Here is a 23,940-nt window from a genome sequence, read left to right as displayed (position 1 = left end):
CGAGGAGGGAACCTCGAATGACCCCCATGCTCCTCGCCTCACTAAAGGAGGGGAGGAACCCCGAGCAAGGCTCACCGCAAACGCTAGCGCTGCTCACCTAAGCCGCGGGTCGGCGTCAGACTGACTGCCACTTTGCAAAGTGCAACTCCTACCCCAAAACACCAGCACCAACAGGGCAGGGCCCTCACACTGTTGGGTGCAGCCCGAAGCTGCATCCTGTAGACGGCCCAGGGCCGTGCAAGTTCGCTGAACCACGAGGATCAGCCGGTCCGACCCACCAGACAACACAAGCCACAGCGCCCGCAACCTAGCACAGGCGGTGCAGGCACGCCCACCGCCCAACCAAGTCCACACAGCCTCGCAACACCCTAGCACAGCAGACAGCGCCAGCCAGCCTTCGCTTAGTCGGCCTGCGCCAGCCAGCCTTCGCTGGACTGCCTTCGCCAGACTGCATTCGCCAAGCAGGTCTCTCCACTGTGTAGATGCGCCCACAGCTCCAGCCGCCGCCGCCCGGAAGACGCCGGTCCTGGCTCCCGCTGCAGCGTGCCCCGGTTCACCCAGGTTAGCGAATTTGGGGGAGGGGGGTTGTCTGCAACCATCGGCCATACTGGGCCACGGTAACGCCTCGAAACACGGGCTCGCAGATCGGCGCTGGGTGACGCGCATTCCCTAATCAGGGGCCTCCTCCTGCCCCGACGCATCAGCGCCAACTGGCTCGCAGACCGGCTTCTAGAAAGCAGGATAGCTCTCGCGGGGAAACCATCAGAACCCGCCGCACCAGCGTCCTCACCCGTAGAGCAGCGACCTAGGAAGGCCGAGATGGCACTCTTTCGGGGAAGTTCGGCACAAGTATGTTCAGTGCCTACACAGGTAACGGAGCCGAACCGTTCCTGATGGGTTTCGATCTTGCGACCTTGATGTGACTCCGGCACCCAACTCCGGCATCGTGGCGCAAGACCACCCGCGTACAAAGCCCACGGGCGGGTTAGGTATGTGGGGGAGGGGGGTTGTCTGCAACCATCGGCCATACTGGGCCACGGTAACGCCTCGAAACACGGGCTCGCAGATCGGCGCTGGGTGACGCACATTCCCTATTCAGGGGCCTCCTCCTGCCCCGGCGCATCAGCGCCAACTGGCTTGCAGACCGGCTTCTAGTAAGCAGGATAGCTCTCGCGGGGAAACCATCAGAACCCGCCGCACCAGCGTCCGCACCCGTAGAGCAGCGACCTAGGAAGGCCGAGATGGCGCTCGTTTGGGGAAGTTCGGCACAAGTATGTTCAGTGCCTACACAGGTAACGGAGCCGAACCGTTCCCGATGGGTTTCGATCTTGCGACCTTGATGTGACTCCGGCACCCAACTCCGGCATCGTGGCGCAAGACCACCCGCGTACAAAGCCCACGGGCGGGCTAGCGAATTTGGGGGAGGGGGGTTGTCTGCAACCATCGGCCATACTGGGCCACGGTAACGCCTCGAAACACGGGCTCGCAGATCGGCGCTGGGTGACGCACATTCCCTAATCAGGGGCCTCCTCCTGCCCCGGCGCATCAGCGCCAACTGGCTCGCAGACCGGCTTCTAGAAAGCAGGATAGCTCTCGCGGGGAAACCATCAGAACCCGCCGCACCAGCGTCCTCACCCGTAGAGCAGCGACCTAGGAAGGCCGAGATGGCACTCTTTCGGGGAAGTTCGGCACAAGTATGTTCAGTGCCTACACAGGTAACGGAGCCGAACCGTTCCTGATGGGTTTCGATCTTGCGACCTTGATGTGACTCCGGCACCCAACTCCGGCATCGTGGCGCAAGACCACCCGCGTACAAAGCCTATCTACGGGTCCTCTGGAAAGTGTGACGCATCCTGTGCGTCGTCGCGTACAGCGCGATTTCGGCCGAACGCATTGACATAGCCGAATGATCATAGCTTCCTCTATACGTGATCTTGGTCCCAGGGCGCGAGAGCGAGTGCAGCGTATGAACGAGGCCAATAACTGCGCTTCATTGTCAGGCGCGAAAATGCGCGTAGCTATAACCTACATCGCAATTCACAGATAGCACAGATAAGGCTGTCTGAAAGCACTAGAACATGCACATGAAAGCCAACTCGACCGATCACAAACACGAAAGCTTTCACGTAGATGACGAGGAGACGTATCCATGCATAACGTTGATATATGCAGAAATGCACAGTTGCGAACTTTGGCGGGAGGTGCCAGCTCGGCGACGCCGACCTCGCTCCCCGCCCCCCCCCCCAACCCCCCCCCCCCCCCCCCCCACCATTACTCTGCTTTGTTCTCCGCGTGACAGCATGGCAACGCCGCATGCCCATATCTTTTCCCAACCACTACAGCTCGGTAGCTGGGCTCATGGGCTAAGTTTCCCCGTCCTGGACCTACCTGCCGCTACAACACTCCGCCTTGCGCTACCCCCGGAATCCGCTCTGGCTCAGGCGGCCTTTACACGGGCTATTACGCGGCTCAGGCGGCACTGCGCTATGAGAAACACTGGTGCAAGCTACTAGCCGCGCCCAATGGCCGGCGAACCGCCATTCCGCCGCTAGATGTCGCCTACGCATGGTGCGTACGTCTGGGTGCGCAATCATCTCCAGGACTGCTGCTGTTGCAGCACATGGTAACAGCATCCCGCAATTGCGCGTAATAGCAGCAGATCCGGCTCGGAGCATCGAGATGCGCAGAGCGCGCGCGGGGGCAGAGATTGGAACTTTGCTTGAACCTTATCTTGTCATCAGGCAGGCAGTTACTTGACACGCTATTGCATGCGTCAGTGCGGCGTAACTTCCTGAAAGCGAGTAGACTTCAGAGCGCGAACACCCAAACCATGTGCTTAAGCCCCATTACACACAGGGTGGGAATTTCGGGGAAAGGCTGTTTTTGAGTGGTTGGGACTACCCGTTTCCAAGCACTATTGCAGTTCCCTAGCGGGCCGGTCCAGCACTGCTGGATGCCTGGGCGGGACAACCGGACGGCTCGGCGGGGACTTTTGGATGGCCCGGTGGGCCGACCCGGGAATGCTGGATGGCCCGGCGGGGACTGCTGGATGGCTGGGTCGGGGTCATCCCAGCACTGTTGAATGGCTCTGCACGTTACACGCGGCGTGCTGTTATGACTGCGCCGCGGACCAGGGAGGAGCGTGGGGGTATGCCAGGGGACTTCAAAACGCGTGTTTTTTTGTGGTTCCATGTCATGCCCTCAGCATTCAACACCTGCATTACGCCTTAGTATCAATACTATACTGAGCTGTGTTCACGCTATAGCGGCCGTTTACAGCTAAACGCTAAACCTCGAAACGATGTCTCTGCGGAAAATGTCCAGCGTTCGCTTTAGTTTACCTTCATGAATTGTGCACATGTAATAGGTGTCCTGTTCAAACAGCTTTCCAAGTCAGGAAGCGTGATGTGTGCACGGGTTGGCTCGCGTCTGCTGGATGTCTGTGCTGGGGTTGGCCCAGGGATGCAGGATGAGCCGGCGACCAATGCGTGGATGGCTGGGTCGGGTCGGCCCGGAACTGTTGGATGGCCGGGCGGGCACTGTCGCATACCCCGGTCGGGTCGCCCCCAGGTAGGCAGGTTATGTGGCCGGGCTATGCTGGATGCCCGCGCCGGCCGGATGCGTCTCCGACCCCGATGCAGGGCCCTGGATGGCTCGCCCAGACATCCCTCCCACCCTCCTTACACACGCACATGCGCACGCGCACTCTCACAGGCTGGTGCACAGGCAGCATCCCTCCGCCTACAAGGATGACACGGCGGCGCGGGGAGTGGTTCGGCGCCATCCCCTGACGACGCAGGTGGAGGCGGCGGAGAAAACTATAGGTTTCGCATTACAAGGCAGTCAGAGGCGTGGCATACAGCGCAATCCCATGCATGCATGCATCATGATGAGCTGTTGCCTGCCTCCATCATGAGCTGTTGCCTGCCTGCCTGCCTGCCTGCATCCCACCACCTCTCAGTCCCTCGCCGCTTAGCCTGCTTCCAAATCACCATCCAACCCCCTCCCGCTACTCCCGCCCCCCTCCCGCCCCGCCTACCCCGCCCTCCCGCCCCGCCCTCCCGCCCCGCACGCGCGCACACGCACACGCACACACCAGGCATTCGGTTTCTCAGTGGACGCGGTGGATAGGACCGCCTGGCAGCGTGTGGCGGGGTCGGGCGCCGCCATGTGGCCCCCGCCCGCCCCCGGCTCCCAGCATGACCTGGCAGCGGAGCTGGCAAAGGCGGAGGCGGAGGAGGCGGAGGCGGAGGCAAAGAAGGAGAAGGCGGTGAAGGCAGCGGGAGGCAAGGCGGGCGTGGAGGGAGGTGGAGGCGGAGGCGGCGGAGGCAGCGCGCAGTTTGTGGAGTACATGGTGCGTGCGTGCGTGTGCGTGTGTGTGTGTGTGTGTGTGTGTGTGTGTGTGTGTATGGAGTGGAGTCCCAAGATAGCTGCTGGCTTGCCGTGCCGCCGTTAGAACACACGCTGTCCCACGCACTTGTGATTCAACCACTCCTTTACGATCTTCGTTCTTCTACTTACTTGCTGCTGCTTGCCCCCACCCCCACCCCCACCCCCACCCCACACACGCGCCCCCACACCCTTGATACTCGCGCGGCCGAACGAACGCAGGTGTCGGCGATGCCGCGTATGTCCTGGCAGCTGCACACTTGGCTGCGACCCCACTTCCTGGACCCCGCGTTCCTGGGGCGCGCGGCGCGGAGGTGGGGCGGGGTTTGTACATACCAGCCCAATCAAACCAAGCCAGACCAAACCAAACTAGATAGCAAAGCACAGGCAGAGGCGACAGTTGCTGGGGCTGGGGCTGGGGCAGGGGCAGGGGCCGTGTGCGCACGCGCCAGTGGCATGCTTGTAAGCGAATCTGCGTAGGAGGGTGCACACGCGATGGCGCAGCCTGCTAGTGCCAGCAATGTTGCCGTGCGCGGCCGTGCGCGGGCGCGGTAGTTACCAATGTTGTGATGAGACCCATTGGATCTGCCGTTGGTTTGCGAATGCTGTCGTGCGTGGCCTTGGAAATAAAACATTGCAGGTACGCTCGCTTCCTGGCAATGCACGCGGCTCACCCCGACCTGCTGCTTGTCCCGGCGGCCGACATCGCCCTGTTCTGGCACACCCACATCGGCATGAGCGACCAATACGAGGTGGCGTGCGGCAGGCTGTTCGGAGGCGCCTCCAGCAGCAGCGCGGCGGCTGGTGGCGGCGCCGGCGGCGGTGCCGCCGCCGCCAGCAGCTCTTCGACTTCCGCAACTGCTGCTGACGAAGAGCCGTTGTGGCGGCGGCTGCTCTGGGGCCCGACTAGCCCTGCTGGCGGCGGTGGCGGTGGGGGCCAGCAGGCGGCTCCCTCGATCGGCGGCGTCGGCGTTGGCGCCGGTCACCGCCGGCAGTGACAAGTCAGCAGCAGCCACTGACGTCAAGTTTGAGCATCTGTCCTCCCGGCTGACGGCAACGGCGGCTGTGGCGGCGGCGCCGCCGCTACCGCCGTCAACCCAGTGGCCCGCCGCCGCCTCGTCGCCAGCAGCGTCACTACTCTTCGATCCAGACTACCTAGCCCTGTCGCCCGACAAGCGAGCCGAAGCGTACGGCAGAACCGCGGCGCTGTACCAGCAGATGTACGGCGAGCCGTACAACGACCCGGATACGGCGTGGATTGCGCCCGATGTGCCGTACCCGCTGGCGGCGCCGTGCAGCCCGATTGCGCCGCTGCTGCGGGCGTTCGACGACAACCCGCAGCACGCGGCGCAGACCGGTGCGGTGGCGGCGGCGAAGCGGCTGGGGGTGCGGTTTCCGGCGCCGCACGCGCAGGTTCAGCGCGCCGGCGCGCACGCGTTGTACCTGGCTTGGCTAGCGGGCCGACGCGCAGACAAGGTGCGTACGTAGCTGGCTAGCGTCGTTGGCAGCTAGATAGGTCGGTTCACACGCACCGATTTACGCACCTAGCTAAACTTATCGTAGCGTTTGGTTTTGCTTGGGAGAAGCATGGATGGGTGCATGGGGAACGAAGTGTTAGGGCTTCAGCCTTTTATCTATCACGAGCATCCCCCTTACCTCCGTCCTCCTCTACGCGGTGTCTTCTGCATGCAGTGCTTCAACAGCTCCACTTGCGGCGGGCGCTGTATGGTGTCCAGCTCGCGCACGCGCAACTACACCATATCGTGAGTCATCCATCCACTTGTTTGACCACCTCGCTCTCCTCGCCAAGGATCTCGATCACCTACCGCGCTCGCGCGCCCACTCCAAGTACGCTTCTTCACCCCGTTCGCGTTCACCATTCGTGACATGCCGTGCCGTGCCGCGCCGTGCCGTACCGCACATGCCGTACCACACATGCCGTACCGCACACAGGCACGCGGTGGCGGCGGTGGTGTCGTGCGCCTACTTCCTGGACCTGCCAGTCAGCCTGCAGGTGGGTGTTGGGGTGGTCTGGTGGTGGCTCGTCTGGTGGCAGCTCGTCTGGTGGTGCGTCTGCTGGTGGCTTGTCTGGTTGTGCGTGGGTCTGGTGATAGACGGTGGGCAGGAGCAGTACGCGCTTGTGGGCGGGCACGTACGCCGGGTGGCTGCCGGGCCACGGCGATGTCGTATGATCAGCGTGCGTGCTTCCCGCCCTTGCTTCCCTTCCTTCCCTTCCCTCACGCCCCCACCCGCCCCACCCGCCCGCCCGCCCACCCACACAGCACCCCTACATCAAGGCCATCAAGCTCAACCACGGCGCCTGGCGGCCGCAGGAGCGCCAACCCAGTGGTGAGTGATGAGCGAGTGAGCACTAACACACTAGGTTGGAGTAATTCCGCCGTCGCCCCTGCCACCGCCACCACTGCCACTGCTACTGCCACTGCTGCTACTGCCATTGCCTGTGCAACACTCCTACTGCCACTGCTACCGCGGCGGGCTGTGTGTCTCGATATCTCCAGTGTCGGCCCCCAGCGCGCACTTGAATGTCCGGCGGCCCCGCGGATCCCAACTGTCTCCTCTGCAAACACACTGACACACACACATGCATATGCTACCCTGCGTGCTCTCTCCCCTTGAAACTACTGTCAACATTCTCACCGCTGAACCCTCCCATTCGCTTATGGCTGGGACTTGCATATATATGTGCAGCGGGCCCTGCTACTGCCACAACCACTGCCACAGCCACTACTGCTACTGCCGGCGGCTACTCCCCCGCCGACCCCTGGCTACTGCTGGCGCCCGCGCAGCGCTACCCCCTGGACGGGCTGCAGCTACTGCTGGAGGCTTGTGAGGCGGCGGCTGTAGCAGCTGCTACAGCAACCGCTACTACTGTCTCCCAGAAGCAGTTCTTCCGCGCGGCAGTAGCAGTGCCTTGACCGGCAGTAGCAGCAAGTACGGCGGCGGCAGCAGCAGTAGCGGCAAGGGCGCTGCGGATGACTCGGCGGGCGGCGGCAAATGGCGGTCGTGGTCCCTGCGCTTCACCAGCAGCAGCAGTAGCAGTAGCAGTAGCAGTAGCAGTAGCAGTAGCAGTAGCAGCAAACGGCGGCCGAGTGACGGCGGCGCCAGCAGCAGCAGCAGGAGCAGCACCAGTGGCATGGCCGTCCTTTCCGTGAAAGGCGCCGGCGGCATCGCCTGCGGCGGCGGCGGCGACGGCACGACAGCGGCGGCGGGCGCGGCGGCGGCTAGTGTGCTGGCGGCGGCAGCGGCCCGGCTGGATCCGGAACTTGTGAATCCGCTGTGGGCCATTCTGCTCACACGGCCTGGCATGGCGGCGGAGATGCAGGTGTGTGGGAACTAACGGTCGGGAGGGCGGGCGGGCGGGTTTCACCGTTTCCCATGAGAGTAATGGGTGTTTGCGGTGCATGGCAGGGGCGGGTGAGCGGACCGCAACGCGAGCCACGGGACAGAAGGAGTGGGAGGAGGCCGGGGGCGTGAGAGCTGTGGGGTCCTGCAGGGTTGGCGCGTGTTCTTCACTATCCTTACAGTAAAGTTGGCTACAGAACCATTACGCAATCCGGCACTACAGCGCGCACCTGTAAGCAGTCACAAAACGCATCCCAAGATGACAGGATCGCTTACAGCACCCACTCGCCTGCCTGCACAGCCTCGCGCCTCGGGCCCCTCCACCCACCACACCGTGTCCCGATCACCTGTCTTAAACCCATCGCCCATTCCTTGTCCCCCGCAACCCCATTTATTTGTCGCCATCCACATGCAAACTGTCAACAGTCCGTCTTTTACGCGGCCTGGGCGGAGGCGGCGGCTCGCGGCGTGGATTGCATGCACTTCGCCTACCAGCGCCAATCGGTGCGGCCGGCGGCGGACGGCATTGCCTACTACGGACCCACAGACTACTACAACACAGTCGCGCTGCTGTACTACGACGGGGGAGGGGTGAGTGTCGTGCGGCGCTGTCGTCGTACGTACTGCTGCATGCCGTACACAGTGGCTTCATGTCATGCCCGCCTAGCTACTGCCAAGGAGTCTCACCGCTACGGCGACGGCGATCCGTTTATTTTGCGCGAGTTGATGCATGCATGCAAGCATGCTGGCTGAAAGACGTACGTGGCCTTGTGATTTGTGGCTGTGAGCGTGGGCGACTGGATCGCTTCGGCTTATGCGCGTGTGCCGTACAATCCGCTCGCTTGCAATGCACAGATCTACTGGTCTGGCTTCGACGCGTGCCACCCTGTGGGTGGTGGCGGCGGCGCCTCCCACGGAGACGGCGGCAGCTGGATCGGCGGCGGGCATGGCGGCGGCGGCTGTGGCGGCGCCGCCGGCTGCAGCGGCGCTGCCGGCTGTGGCGGAGGTGGCGGCGGCTGTGGAGGCGGCGGCTGCGGCGGTTGCGGCGCGTGAGGCATCATCAGGGGCTGAATCTCATGCCATCCCGCCCCCGCATGGCTGGACGCTGGACCTGATGGACCTGGCGTAGTGAGACTATGTGTGCGAGCATGCCGGAAATGATGGAACTGCAAGCGAGTTGACATTATAGTACGGTACAGGGAAGGCTGTGAGCTCATGCAAGAACGGTAGCTACACTGGCTAGTACGGTGTTTTCGTGAACAATAATGACGATGAGAGCATTGACTTGCATGCTTTCAACGGAATAACCTCGCTCCTTAGGCCTGTACCTGGCCTCAACCTGAAGTGGTTCTGTGCGCGGCACAGACAGACACTCTTGCACTACATATATACGCGGCGTTGGCGTCCAGACGCGACTGAAGTTACATGTATATATGGGATGATGTGAGATTAAATAAGATGGGATAAACTGCTTTGGGAGTGAGATGACGTGCACTGGGATGGGCAGCAGGAGACGTGGATGGGACGGAAGCCCCTGGCACCGAGGCGAGGAATGAAACCACGCACCAAGCCCTGATTACCACCCAAGCGGCCAAACTCTACAGCACGTGCCCTCCGTCCCATACACAACCACGTTGCCGCTCCCGCTCTCGCTCTCATCCCCCCGGTTCCCGCCTCTCTTGGCCCCCCTGGTAGGCGCCGCGATCACATCCCCCGGCGCCGGTTTCATGTGTGCCATCTGTTGGGTTCTGGGAATCAGCTGCACCCTACGGGACTTTACCAACCTGCCTTACCACTGTCCCATCGCACACCCCGCCGCCGGTTTCATTCCCCCCGCTGCTCTCAGTACCCCCGGCGCCGCTCTCATTCCCCCCGCTAACGGCAGGCCCAGCGCGAGTAGCGGGGTTGCTAGCTAGTCAGGGCTTTTGCCGCTGCAGCAGCAGGTAGGTGATGTATGGACCCGCGACACCGGCGTTGTGGCGGCTGTTCCCGCTGCTGTGCGTGCTGCCCGCCGGCGGCGGCGGCCCGTGCAGCGCCAGCGCCGCCACCTAGTTGGCGTTCCCGTTGTCGTAGCCAGCGCAGCGTGCCGAGTTGTCCGGCGGCGGCCGCGGCGTGTGCTGCGTGTGGGCCCTGGCTTCAGCACTGCCGCTGTAGCAGAGTGCGGCAGGCATGGCGCGCCCACCACGCCGCCTGGATGCAGCCATGGCGTGGCACGCACGCACTTGCCCTTGTGCGGCGCAACTGCTGAGGCCAAGGCGACAACGAACGCGTTGACGCTAGGACCGGGTGGGGATCAGGCCATTCCCACCGATGGTTTTGCCCAGGGCGAGTCTGCGAGGGAATTGGGGGAGCCACGGCTTGCTCGCGAGCTTCTCGCTCAAACTTTGACGCTTCAGCTGGACTCAAGCCAAGTGGATACAATTATGAGGCGTGTACCCTCTTGTATCAATCGTTCCGACTCACACGAATCAGAACGGGCGCTCAAATTTCGAGCGATGGGCCTGGTCGCTTTAGGTCTCAGACTTGCTCATTCACTCTTTCATACCATAAGGTGGCGCTCTTACACGCGAGTCTGGAATATAACATACACCATGCGTTTGTAGTTAACGCGAAGGTATCTGCGCGAGCCTGTTGCGCGGGCCCCGCGCCTGGGCCCTTCGCATCTTATCGGTGCAAGGTATTTGAGCCCTGTGGACGTTAACTATTACCTTAGGAACAATGGCATCACCCGGAGAAGAAATAGCATGGTTCCCGCTCGACACATGCGTGTCAGACTTTATGCGCCTGCTGCACGCTGTCGACACCTTTCCGCGTGGTAAGTAGCAACTTGTTGGAACACAGGGTCAGGAACGCCAATAATACCTGGGAGGCCGAGCGCCACGCTCCTGTCCCGTTGACCCGCAACTCAATTGTGCGCATTCCGCCTGCTGCTGCCCTCCCACCCTCCGTTTCCCACCCACACAGGCGGGCTCTACTCGGGCTATTACGCCATCCAGGCAGCGCAGCGCTATGAGTGCTTTTGGACCATGGTGCTAAAGACTCAGCCCCTGGGCAAGGGCGGTGCGGCAATCCTGCCCCCGCTGGATGTGGCGTACGCATGGTGCGTCGGGGGCATGACGGTGCCGGCTTGTGTCTACGCCGCGATGTTACTTCACGTCCTCTCCCGTGCAAGCACGGCTTACGGTTCCTGCATTATGGCATAGGAAAGCACTGCAGGTCTGCACCCCTCCCTGCCGCGTCCCCCGACATGTCCCGCATAGTTTGGGCTCCCACTGTATCGCCTCGTTGCCGCCCACCAGGCTGGTTCACCGGCAGGACCCGGCCGGCTACAAGTCCGCCATGGTGGCCCTGGGCGTGGAGAAACCGCACCCAGCCAATGCGGAACAGGCTTTTGGCTTCTCGGTCGACCGCGCGGACCGGACGGAGTGGAAGAAGGTGGCGGGGGCGCACGAGCAGTGGCCACCGCCAGCCCCGGGGTCGTCGTACGACGTTGACCACGAGGTGTTGGCACGCGGCAGGCCGAACTACGCCGCGGGCCTGGTGAGTGGGCTTTCTTAATTTGGGTCATACCACATGCAATCTAGATGAGGGAGGATACCGCGTTTCGGCAGGAGCGCTATACCTGCTGTGCGCAGTCCTTCCGAGCTGGGACTGGACACCGGGGAGATTGAGGAGCTGTCCCCGATCGCCCTCGCGCTTTCGTTTGCCTGTGGAGCTGTCCTCTCACGACGCCCCGCCGCACGTACGCACAGGCCAACGCCATGGTCCACTTTTCGCGGCTGCTGCACACCTGGATGCGGCCGCACTTCCTGGACAGCGCCTTCCTGCAGCGGGCGTGGGGCAGGTGCGCGGGGGTTGTGGACTGGTGCTGCGCCGGCGCCGCCCGTGTGGCTGTGCCAACTGCCAAGAGCGAGCGCGCACCCACACAGCCGTGGACCTTCTGCATTCCAGTGATCTGGGTCAGGGCCTGTGCCAGCCCCCTCGCTCGCTGTCGCCACGCACTAGACCCACATCAGAAATGATAAAACCTGCTCAAACTCGATAACGTGTACACACCTGCTGCGCCCCAGGTTTGCCAAGTTCCTGCGCCTGCACATAGCGTACCCGCAAGAGGTGCTGGTGCCGGCGGCCGACATCGCGCTCATCTGGCACACCTACCTCGGCCTGAGCGACAAGTACGCGGAGATGTGTGCGCGCGTGTTCTGCGAGCTCCAGGAGAACCAGCCGGCCCTGTGGCGGCCCGATTACCTGACCCTGTCGCCGAACCAGCTCCCCGCGGCGTACGGCAAAACCGCGGCGCTGTACACTGCCGCGTACGGCGGAGAGCCGTACGCCGACCCGTACACGGCGTGGATCGGGCCCGAGGTGCCGTACCCGCTGGCGGCGCCCGGGAGCCCCGTGGCGGCGTGGCTTAGCGCGCTGGACGAAAACCCAAAGCACGGCGAGCAGGCGGCGGCCATTGCGCGCGCGGCCGCGAAGCTGGGCGAGGGCCAGCCCTGGGCTTCCGCTGTGGTGGGTGTCGCTGTGCGGCGGACAGGGACGGGCAGTGGGCCGGAGTACGGAGGGCAGGTGCAAAACCGGCCTGAGTTGTGCTTGGGATAGCCCTCATGTCGCCGTCTCCAGGGGCATAAGGGCATTATGCATGCGTGCGATGGATCTCGGCTCGAGCGGGGCTAGCCGGCATCGCGCGCCCTTCAGGGCGACAGGAAACTCCGCTACTCACAGCAGCAACCACAGACCTCACACGCCGCTTGACGTGTTCCTTCCATACATGATGTGCGTCGCCTTGCGCGCTTGCCCCCTCAATCGCTCCGCGCCCACCATGCCGCAGGTGCCGCGCGCCGGCGCACACGCGCTGTACCTGGCGTGGCTGGCGTCGCGCCGCGCCGAGCACGTGAGCAGCTTGGCAGCTTGCTTTGGGGCCCTTGCGGCGGGACAATCTGAAAGTGGAAGGGCCGGGGGCCGCCGAAGCAATACCAAGGCCGCACAACGGCCCCAGTTCAACCCGATCCAAACATCGCTGCAAGCAGCTGCCGCTTGCAAATGGCATTCTTCTGTTCCCCGCCCCCTCCCCCGGACTTGATGCGTGTGCTTAAATCGCTCCGGCCCCCATGACTGGCTATCCCCCCCCCTCCCCGCAGTACTACGTGGACGCCACCTGTAACCGTTGCTGCTTCACGTCCAGCGCCTCCGTGCACGCCAAGGCTCTGTCGTGAGTGCATTCTCGCCTGCTCCCTAGCTGCTCCCTAGCTGCTCCCTAGCTGCTCCCTAGCTGCTCCCTAGCTGCTCCCTAGCTGCAGCTCCCTTGGCTGCTCCCAAGCCGGTCGTCTCTTGGCACACATTCTGATACGGCCCGCATCTTAGTGATAAAGCTTGTGTTGTAATCCGCCAGGACCGGCGTCGCGGCGGTGGTGTCGTGCGCCTACTTCCTGGACCTGCCGGCTACGCCCAAGGTGGGGCGCGTGACTTCCCTATGCCACAAGGCCTTTTGCCGTGGCTCTTTGCGCGCCGTTGTCGCAAGTTGCTGCTCAAGCAGGCGCCTAGCTTCATTTCTTATCCCAACTACCAATCAGCCGGGCGCAACGATGTGCACACCTCCTCTTTGTGTATGTTTCCATTTCCGCTCCCGGCGCAGCACCCCTACCTGAAGGCTGTCCAAGTGCGCGGCGGGCTGTGGCAGCAGCAGTCCTCAGGTGCGTTAGCAACCCTCCTCGCCGCACCCAATCCGGGGGTACGTCAAGGGCCCTGTCACTTGGGCGTGTCGTTGTGCGTGTCAGCCCGTACGGCTGTACCCTTGGCCAGTTGCATGTTGCTCGCGCCTCCCCGGCTGACACACACACACACACACACACACACACACACACACACACACACACACACACACACACACACACACACACACACACACACACACACACACACACACACACACATATGCACACAACCACGCCATGCATGCACGCACAGGCGCGCCCGCGAACGGTGCCGCGCCGCCTCCTCCCGGCTTCTCACCAGCTGACACGGAGCGGCTGCTGGGCCCCAGCCAGCAACACCTGATGGTGGGGCTGGGCCAGTTGCTGGGCGGCGGCGCCGGCGGTTCGAAGGCGGCGGCGGCGGGGGGTGGCGCAGGCGGCACGCAGCAGCAGGTGGCGCCGCTGTGGAGCATCCTGGGCGCCAAGGACAGTTCAAGCCGCGCGCAGGTGCGTGGGCCTTCAGCGGTGACCACAGTGCTCTTAGCTTCCAGATACGCTGTAGAAACGTGCCACAAATCCGTCGGGAAATTGCTACGTCCCAGACTAGGGAAATTGTTTCGGGCGTGGATGCTGCGGGAAGGGTTACCTGCAGTGTGTAGACGCCGCGGGCCTGAAGGCATCTTCCAGACACGGGCACTGGCTGTGGTGGGCGGCAGAGAAGCCAGTGCGTGGGTGCGCTGCGGACTGGGTTAAGAGCTCAGCAGTAGGTTGCGTCAGTGGGTTGCTTGAGGCGGGCTGTGTGCGTGCGTGCGAGTCATCATTGGGGGACACTAGGACCAAACCCATACCAAAACAGGCGAAACCCAGAATGACAGCCTCTGAGTCTCAAAATGGGCAGCATGCTCTTCACGCCGCTGCGGTCTGCCCCGCCGCCCCACCGCCGTACGCACGCACCGTGATGTGTGCTCTGCAGGCGTGCTACAAGAGCGCCTGGACGCTGGCGGCCGCCACAAACGTGGGCCGCATGCAAACGGCCTACCAGCACCGCAAGCACAACGCACGCGACGACGGCGTGTACTACTACGGCACCACCGACTATTACGCCGCAAACACGCTGTTCTACGCGTACGGGGTGCGTGTACGGCACTGTACGGTTTCGGAGAAGGGCAGTGTACGGCACGGTGGTGGAAGGGCTTTCGGCGTGCAGTGCTGGTGTCGTGCATTGTCGGTGTCATGTCAAGCACGTGGTCAAGGCCACATGGGCGCGAGGAATGGGTCGAGAAGGTGGGGGAGGGGCTGGATGGTATTTACATACCGCATGGCATGGCTTGGGTGGTTGGGTGGACTCCTTGCAGGGTCTGCAGCCCGGCCCTGCTGTGGGTCAGCGGGCCCACCGCCAGCACGGCTTTGGAGCACGGGAGGGCAAGCCGCACCCAAGCTGAACCGAGTGGCAGTAGGCAGTAGCTCAGAAAGACTTGTGACGGCCGTCAGAGCCGCGTCCAAACGCAGTGCCCCTTCTCTAAATCCCAATGCCTTTTTGCCAACGGTTTGCAGGCGGACGCGTACGCCTTCGACGACCCCCGCCGCAACTCCTACAACGGCATGGTGGTGGTTGGCGGCGGCTATGACGGCGGAGGCGGTTGGAGTGGCGGCGACGGCGGTGGCGGCTTCAGCAGTGGTGACGGTGGCGGCGGCTTCAGCGGCGGCGATGGTGGTGGTGGTGGCGGGTGCGGCGGTGGTGGAGGCGGCGGCGGCTGCGGTGGTGGAGGTGGCGGCGGTGGAGACTAGACTGACGTACCAGCATAGGGCTGGACATAACGGTCAGGCGTGACACGAAAGGCTGTGATTGGGCCCGTGACAGCAGCGCGGTTACCTTACCTGCGATCTTGGGTGCTGAAGTTTGGACCGGCAGCGCGGAGAGTGAGTTGCATTGCGGGGGCACGGGGCAAATTGAAGTGGGGGGCCAGGTCGGAGGGGAGGTGCCGAGGTGGGGACAGTGTTGCTCAGGGCGTGGATTTGCTGGGCCACTCCCTGGCTGCGACACGGTTAGGTAGGGGGAATGGATTTGGGACTGCACCCAGCCAGGCAAGCCTGCCAACCTGAGCGGCTGAGCCACATCAGCTCGTGAGTTTCAATGTCAACCCATCCTAGCACCCCGCACGTGAAGGTTATGTATGGAGGACTTCCAGTGTCAGGGCGCCACACGCTGTAACTTGCGATGCGCGCTCCAGCCCCTGCTGCAGTTGGCTGACATATGAAGCAAGGGCGAGAAAGTCGTTCTGTTTTGGTCCTCTGGGGGGCTACACGTGGGCTTCACTTGGGCCCCAAGTGGGGGGCGACAGCCATGCTGGGGTGTGCGCAGTGCGAATTCGGACACGCACGGTAACGCCCTCACGCGCACGCAACTCGAGCATTGCACCTGTCATATACAAGGGCAGCGTTACGCATCGCCTGCGCGAGCTTGTTAGCATTCGTCCCCAAGCGGTTGGTTTCACACCGGCAACGAAGCTGGTCCGGTGGGGTTGCATCAATTGACAGGATTTTAAATTATGTACAACAATAGCAACTGGCTCCAATGACATGACGTGGTGGAGCTCCGAGTGCATGGCCAGACGGTTTTGTGTTCAGCAGGCGGCTCCACTGCTCCAGGCGCAGCGCCCCATTGCCATAGAGGCTAGCATTTAGGGCTTTTACATTGTGCTTGCCCGATGGGGCCCGGGAACGCGGATTTGCCATATTTCTTGGACTCCATCGTGGCGGATTTTCTGCGCCTGCTACACGCTGTCGACACGTTCCCGCGGGGTGAGACATCGCAAGGCATGGTCACGGGGCAATCAGGCTCGCCTATCGCAGTCGGTGGCCCGCCACACAACTCGCTCGCTTCGTGACGACATGCTGCCTGCTTTCGCTCCCCCTGCTGGTCAACGCCCCCCCCCCCCCGCCCAGGTGGGCTCTACTCGGGCTATTACGCCATTCAGGCAGCGCAGCGCTATGAGCGCTACTGGACCGCGGTGTTAAAGACTCGGCCCGTGGGCAAGGGCGGTGCGGCAATCCTGCCCCCGCTGGATGTGGCATACGCATGGTGCGTGCGTGAGTCCATCCACGGCAACTGCCCCGTCCACAAATCGCTGGCAGGATCTTGGCGGTATTAGCTTTCTACTGCTGGACAGGAGCCCCAGCGTGCGTGCAGGTTGCCGCGTGCTTCAGTGCACAGTATAACACTGGCACCTGAGCATCGACAGATTGACGTTTGTTTCCGCAGCGCGTTCCCGCACGGTCGCATCGCCGATTTGGTCTCCTCCCCCCTCCCCATCTAACCCCCCCCCCCACACACACACACATCCACCAGGCTGGTTCACCGGCAGGACCCGGCCGGCTACAAGTCCGCCATGACGGCCCTGGGCGTGGCCAAGCCGCACCCCGCCAGTGCGGAACAGGCTTTTGGGTTCTCAGTCGACCGCGCGGACCGGACGGAGTGGAAGAAGGTGGCGAAAGAGCACCCACAGTGGCCACCGCCGGCCCCGGGCTCCCTCTATGATGTGGAAAGCGAGTATCAGATACACGGCAGTAGTCCCCGCAACGCCACGGGCCTGGTGAGTGGGTTTGGGCCGCGTGCATTACCAGAACGGTACTCTCGCGTCCGGTAGCAACCCCTGTGCACGTGCCCTAGGTAACCCACAGGTAGCGTGTGTGGAGGTCCAGCTGCTTGCATGCGCCATTACGGTATTCCATTACAGCTACCTTACTGTTGGTCGTTAACTTATGCAGGCCAACGCCATGGTCCACTTTTCGCGGCTGTTGCACACCTGGCTGCGGCCGCACTTCCTGGACAGCGCCTTCCTGCAGCGGGCGTGGGGCAGGTGCGCAGGGATCATGGACTGGGGCTGCGCCGGCGCAGCACGTGTGGCTGTGCCAACTGCCAAGAGCGAGCGCGTGCCCACATATTCGTAGACCTCCTGCATTCCAGTGATTTGGGTCAGCGCCTGTGCCAGCCTTCTCGCTGTCGCCACGCACTAGACCCACATCAGAATGATAAAACCGCCCAAATGCGATAACGTATGCAACCTGGTGCTGCCCAGGTTCGCCAAGTTCCTGCGCCTGCACATAGCGCACCCGCAAGAGGTGCTGGTGCCGGCGGCCGACATCGCGCTCATCTGGCACACCTACCTCGGCCTCAATGACCGGTACGAAGAGATGTGGGTGCTGATGTTCAAACGCCTGCAAAAGGACAGCCCGCTGCAGCAGCTGCCGGCGGAGCTGTGGCGGCCCGACTACCTAGCCCTGTCGCCCGACATGCGAGCTGAAGCGTACGGCAGAACCGCGGTGCTGTACCAGCAGATGTACGGCGAGCCGTACGACGACCCGGATACGGCGTGGATTGCGCCCGAGGTGCCGTACCCGCTGGCGGCGCCCGGGAGCCCCGTGGCTGCCTACTTGTGTGTAATGGAGGACGCCCCGAAGCCGAGTGCGCACTACCTGGGCACAGGGCGGGCAGAGACGTTGTTTGGCAAGGGCCAGTCCTGGGCAAGTAGTGCCAAGGTGCGTGCGTGGGTCTGCGGTATGCTGGTTGCTCATCAGGTGTTTTGAATGGAGATGGAGTCCGGAACCACTTTCATGCATTGATTGAGACTTGGGGGCTTCTTCAGTTGCTTGCTGAACACCCACACGCACGCACGCACGCACGCACGCCCAGCAGGTGCCGCGCGCCGGCGCACACGCGCTGTACCTGGCGTGGCTCATGTCGAGCCGCGCCGAGCACGTGAGTGCGCACACGGATATGATTAGCGCATGTGCGAGGCCGGCCCCCTGTCTCTGGTAACTTCCGGTATGCATTGAGATTGGACGGTAGGTGTCAACGCACCCAACCCTCCTGATGCCGTACGTGTGTTGCAGTACTATGACAACGCGGGCTACCAGCGGTGCTGCCTACCAAGCAAGGTCGTGCGCACCAAGTACACCAAGGCTCTGTCGTGAGTGTGTGCGTGTGTGTGTGTGTGTTAAACAAAGAATCAAACGGAACAAAATTCCGCCATACACGCGCGCGCAGTTACCAACAAATACCGACGCCGGTTACCGAGCTCCGCGTTTGTCGATGTTGCCCCAGTTGTCACCTTGAGTATACTCACCCGCACATGTTGCCTGGAACCCCCTACCCGGGCGTTTGGCATTCAGCCTCGTCTCCGAGGTGCGCCCGCATGCGCTGCCATGCTCCGCGTCGGCGACGCGCTACAACGTTTACCGGGCACGCCTAATCCCCGGTGTCTCGTCCATGGTCCATAGCCAGTCTTACCTATAAGCGAGAGAGAGAAGTAAAAGCATAGGGCGGCAGCACAGAAGTGTCACGGGCATGCAAAATGGCAACGGTGAAGAGGGGCGGCGTGCAACAGGCATGCTACCTAGCGACCTAACACGCATCCCACTAACTATACGAATGCCCGGAAAAAGGGGGCGAGTCAGAGGCAACGAAGAGACAAATATCGCTAGGCTGCATGGGCTTCCGTGGCGGGCGGCGGTTATGGAGACGCTGATCGCGCACGATGAGGCACGGGGCCGGAACCCCATGTGCATGTGTGTGTGTGTGTGGGCGCCGTGGGCTGGCGGGGGCTGGCCCCCCGCTCCCCACTCCACGGCGGCACCGATGCGAGGCAAGCACGCGGCCGCAATGGCCGCGTCGGTGAAACCCGAAACACTCCCCTGGTATCGCGGGCGCAAGGGCGCCCAACGTGGTGTCCACAGGTCCACGCGGCAGTCGATGACCAACATGGCTCCGACATGTCCAGCGCCAGAGCTCGCCGCGGGAGGGGGGGAGACGAGGAGGAGGAGGAGGTGGGAGAGGAGGAGGAGGAGGACGAGGAGGAGGAGGAGGAGGAGGAGGCGGAAAGGGGGGGGGGGGGGGGGGCGCCACGAAAGCGACGCTGGCGACCGGGCGGGCTTGATTGTCGGTGTCGCCGCCGAGCTGACGCCCAACCCAACCCAGCTCCGCGCACCCGGCCCGGGACAAGGGGTTAGGAACGGACAAAGCAAAAAAGAAGAGCAGCCCGAAGGCTGAAAAAACACGCCAAACCATCCAAACATCCCAAGAAAAATCCCCGCGACGAACGACGCGCGGACGCACAACACCGGACGCAACACTGGACCACACCCCGCACGTATAACAGCACAAGAAACAGCACGGCCCCCTTGCATCCGGAGAACGAGTCCCGCCGACGGCGACAAGACCCGACAACAAAAAACTCGGTCTTCCCCTGACGGTCCAAAGACGACACAGGCATAATGCCCATGTGTTAAACAAAGAATCAAACGGAACAAAATTCCGCCATACACGCGCGCGCAGTTACCAACAAATACCGACGCCGGTTACCGAGCTCCGCGTTTGTCGATGTTGCCCCAGTTGTCACCTTGAGTATACTCACCCGCACATGTTGCCTGGAACCCCCTACCCGGGCGTTTGGCATTCAGCCTCGTCTCCGAGGTGCGCCCGCATGCGCTGCCATGCTCCGCGTCGGCGACGCGCTACAACGTTTACCGGGCACGCCTAATCCCCGGTGTCTCGTCCATGGTCCATAGCCAGTCTTACCTTCTCGGGGCTGGTGTGTGTGTGTGTGTGTGTGTGTGTGTGTGTGTGTGTGTGTGTGTGTGTGTGTGTGTGTGTGTGTGTGTGTGTGTGTGTGTGTGTGTGTGTGTGTGTGTGTGTGTGCGTGTGTGGGTGGGTGGGTGGGTGGGTGGGTGTGGGTGTGGGTGTGCGCTCAGACTGGTGATTGGCTCGCTGCTGTCTTATAATGCACATTTGCGTGCTCCAGCGCTGGCAGCGCTGGCAGCTTTGTCCTTGCTTGTTCCTGATTGTATCCGTCCTTGCTTGTTCGTGCTTGTTCCTGCTTGTGTATGTCCTTCTTTGTGTCCTTGCTTGGTATCTTAGGCATCTACCAGCCATGTACCGCCCACCTGTTGACCTGCTGCTGGGTACCCACGCACAAAGCGCAAAGATGTGTATGTGTGTGTGCCCCCTACCCTGCCATCAGCACGGCCGTGGCGGCGGTGGTGTCGTGCGCCTACTTCCTGGACCTGCCCGCGACATCCAAGGTGGGGCGCGTGCGTGACTTGCTTGCAATATATGCGAAGGTTGCGGGGTTTCGTCTCCTTGAGCAGTACTGCACTCATCAAGTGTATGGTGAAATTCAATGCACGCAGCACCCCTACCTCCGTTGCATCAACGTCAGCAACAGGCAGTGGAAGCCGCCGTACAGTGAGTCAGGTTCTGCAACTTCTCTCATGCTTACAGCTAGCTGGCTAGACCGACTGTGAGCAGGAGCTAGCAGAATAAGCTAGCAGCAGTAGCTCTTCACACCTGCACGCGCGCACAGCTAGCACCGTCATGCACTGCGTCAATGCGACCGCTACGATGCATGATGCCTTTCTACTTTGCACAGCTGCTGCAGGCGCGACGGCGGCAGCGGCCAGCAGTACTAGTGCCGCCGCCGGGCAGCAGCCGCCACAGCCACCAGCGCCGTCGCCACAGTCACAGGCGCTGCAGCAGCAGCCCGCCGCCGGCGGCGGCTTCTCGCCTATCGATGTGGAGCTGCTCCTGCGCCCCAGCAGCCAGGAACACCTGCTGATAGGGCTGAATCAGCTGCTGCAACTAGATGGCGGCGGCGGCAGCAGTGGCGGCAAAGGTGGCGGCGGCAAAGATGGCGGCGGCGGCGCAGGTGCAGCAGGAGGGGCCCGGGGCAGTGTGGCGCTGCTGTGGAGCATCTTGGGCGACAAGGCCGCCGCCGAGCTCGCGCAGGTGTGTTAGGAAGCTGAACGTGTGTGGTTGTGCTCAGGAAGCGCAAGGGACGCAAGAATGTTGACACGATGCGTGTGTGTGTGTGTATGTGTACGGTATGTGCAAGTGTGCGTTCAGTTTACGTGCGTGCGCGGGATGGGGTGGGAGGTGGGATGGCAGATGCGGCGGGTCGGGCCGGGATGGCATGTATGGGTTGCTCCTCAGCCCGGACCTGCGCCAACCCCTCCCTACTGTCTAGCTATGGCATAGATGGAGTCGCTCGCTCGGTTGTCATGTCATCAGCCCACCAGACCACATCAGTGCGCCGCCATTACATGCCGCCGGCGGTAACCCTGCGCACGGGCACGCACGCCACGTGTGCAAACCTTTCGTGTGCGCGTGCGTGGCCCGTACATGCTCGGTCCTTGCTTGCGGTCCATCCAGGTTGGCCTATTCTTATTGTCTGTTGCATGTGCATGCGCCCAATGTTTTGCTGCCGTGAGTGCCCGCCTTGCTTCCTTGATCGCAGCTGCTGTTCAGGAGCGCATGGAAGACGGCGATTGCCACCAGTGTGGGGCACATGCAGCGGGAGTATGTGCACAAGAAGTTCAACGCACGTGACCGCGACTGCGTGTATTACTACGGCACAACTGACTACTACCACGCAGGCATGCTGTACTACGCGTACGGGGTGAGTGTACGGCATCATGACGTGCGTGCCGTGCGTTGTCCGCAGCTCATGCATGCGGCGGCGGCGTCGGACAATAAGTTGATCGGCGGCGGGCTCGCTTGCTTGTTTTGAAATTGATGCATTCCTCAACAAATGTTGTGCGCCGCGCGCCCATCCATCTGCCTGCTTGAGGCACAGGGAAAGGGACAGGGAGAGGGAGAACTTTTTGCCAATGCCACGGGTTCGTTGTAATGCCAAGCCTCATATCGCACTGTTATGCACTTATGCTGCAGGCGGATGGCTACGCCTTCGATGATCCGCGGCGCAATCAGTTCGATGGATCCATTATGGCTGTGGGCGGCGGTGATGGCGGCGGCGGCGGCGGCGGCGGTGGCGGTTGGGGTGGCGGCTGGGGCGACGGTGGCGGCGGAGGTGGGGGAGGCGAGGGCGGCGGTGGCGGTGGTGGTGGTGGTGGTGGGTGCGGCGGGTGCGGCGGCGGATAGACCGGTTTTGATTGGCTGGCGGAATGTGCGTTGGCTGCTGCATGCGTGTCCCAATAATGTTGCACGCGGGGATGTGTCTTTGAATCAGGAGAGCACACACGCCGGTGAGGGGGCCCTGCTGGACACAAGAATAGAAGCATATAGAAAGACACCCCGTCGTGCGCGAGTTTTCCGAAGATGCGTAGGAAAAAAAAGGCAACCACCACGGGATGTCGGAAGAGGGCGCGAGTTAAGGATGCGGATTACAATTGAAGGGACAGCCCGACAAGCGGGGGCACGCCGTACCCACGCCGCGAAGGGCCATCTGCGACCCAGAGAAACAACACCCGCCCCCTGGTTGGCTGCCGACCTTCATAGTGTTACGCACATGAGTCGAAGCCAAGCCGAAGCCCGCCAAAGCCCCACCGCCACGTAACACCCCTCATCTCGTTTAGGTCTTTTGGCGGCAGCACCCACGCACAACAAGGCGCGACAGGCCAGAGGTCTGCCGACATCCCCATCAAACGCAAGCACCACACATTTTCTCGTCGGCGTCACAGACGCGCAATGTCTTGGCCCGGAGGCCCATGTCCGGAAACGTCGGTGCCGAGGCACCACAAAGGGAAACCGAGCCGGAAACTGACCAAACCACCAGTACACCACAACACCTCGCCACGGGCACACCGCCCTCCACCCGCCCCACCAGCGAACTAGACCGACCCATCAAACAGGCACGCGCGCGCCCGGAGGCGAACAGGAGCACCAGCCGCCCGGGCGCCCGGGCAACAGCCGCCCGGGCACTCACAACCCGACACCCGGGACTACCCGACCAGCGTCACCTGCTGCCTAACGGTCCCTGAACCGCCATGCTACGAACGGCACCCGCAACCTAACTATCTGCTGAGCCAGCAAGGCCGCCGGTGGAGACGACGGCGGGCCAGGCGGCACGAGGAGAGGCGCCGAGGAGCACCACGGAACATCGAAGCTTGCGCCGGGCCACGAGCGACCACCAGGGCCACCCGTAACCTGCACACACGAAACCAAAAAGCGACCACAGAGCAGAACGAGCGCGGCCGGCCACCCAGACGCGGCCAGCCGCCACAGAACGCGCGATGCCGAAAACAGGGCGCGACGCACCCACCCAAGGCCGAAGCCATCCAAACCAAGTCGTAACCAAGTCGTAAAGCCTCACAGAGCCCGCAAAAGGCTACAAAAAGTTAGTAACGAAAGCCAAAGCCGCCAACGAAAATGTTGTGCGCTTCCTCACGAGCCGAGGCTCGTAAGGCTAGGAGCTGAGCCCTAGAGGCTTGTGTGTCGTTAAGGACTTAAGGGCTGCCCTAAGGGTTAAGGGAGTGGGGGGAGAATGCATGGGAGATGAGGAGATGGGCCAGGCATGTTCATGTCGGACGTGGCGGCCAGGTATGCGTCCTGCTCCGCGCGCTGGGGGTTAGCTTGTGTCCGTGCATATGATGATGGGGGGCAACGTGGGACGAGATAACGGTTTCTGAGTTGCGCCGCAGGGTTTGGCGGCTTGGGTGTTGGCGCGGGCTCGGGTGCCGCCGGCGTGGAGTGCGAGGGTGA

General features: G+C 62.6%; 2 protein-coding genes across 3 annotated transcripts; both read left to right on the top strand.

Annotated features, from left to right (window-relative positions):
• The first annotated feature begins 10,165 nt into the window (after positions 1–10,165).
• On the top strand, positions 10,166–15,669 carry CHLRE_11g469800v5 (uncharacterized protein). The gene is made up of 12 exons (XM_043067603.1): positions 10,166–10,567; positions 10,717–10,852; positions 11,052–11,292; positions 11,505–11,596; positions 11,823–12,264; positions 12,584–12,646; positions 12,894–12,964; positions 13,145–13,205; positions 13,388–13,445; positions 13,720–13,952; positions 14,419–14,577; positions 15,000–15,669. The coding sequence occupies exons 1-12, from the start codon at positions 10,471–10,473 to the stop codon at positions 15,231–15,233; spliced, it is 1,887 nt and encodes a 628-aa protein (XP_042919608.1). The 5' UTR covers positions 10,166–10,470; the 3' UTR covers positions 15,234–15,669.
• Positions 15,670–15,885: 216 nt separating this feature from the next.
• CHLRE_11g469750v5 (uncharacterized protein) lies at positions 15,886–22,611 on the top strand. 2 transcript variants are annotated; one of them, XM_043067602.1, is made up of 12 exons: positions 15,886–16,247; positions 16,392–16,527; positions 16,795–17,038; positions 17,214–17,305; positions 17,525–17,984; positions 18,142–18,204; positions 18,339–18,415; positions 20,465–20,525; positions 20,634–20,688; positions 20,882–21,228; positions 21,737–21,898; positions 22,171–22,611. In XM_043067602.1, the coding sequence occupies exons 1-12, from the start codon at positions 16,154–16,156 to the stop codon at positions 22,378–22,380; spliced, it is 2,001 nt and encodes a 666-aa protein (XP_042919607.1). In that variant the 5' UTR covers positions 15,886–16,153; the 3' UTR covers positions 22,381–22,611. The 2 variants fall into 2 exon arrangements, with proteins under 2 accessions (XP_042919607.1, XP_042919606.1); XM_043067601.1 differs by having other exon boundaries at positions 20,873–21,228.
• The last annotated feature ends 1,329 nt before the right edge of the window (positions 22,612–23,940 follow it).

This window comes from Chlamydomonas reinhardtii, chromosome 11, assembly GCF_000002595.2.
Source record: "Chlamydomonas reinhardtii strain CC-503 cw92 mt+ chromosome 11, whole genome shotgun sequence".
Lineage (NCBI taxonomy): Eukaryota > Viridiplantae > Chlorophyta > Chlorophyceae > Chlamydomonadales > Chlamydomonadaceae > Chlamydomonas > Chlamydomonas reinhardtii.
This window is presented reverse-complemented; position numbering and strand designations above follow the sequence as displayed.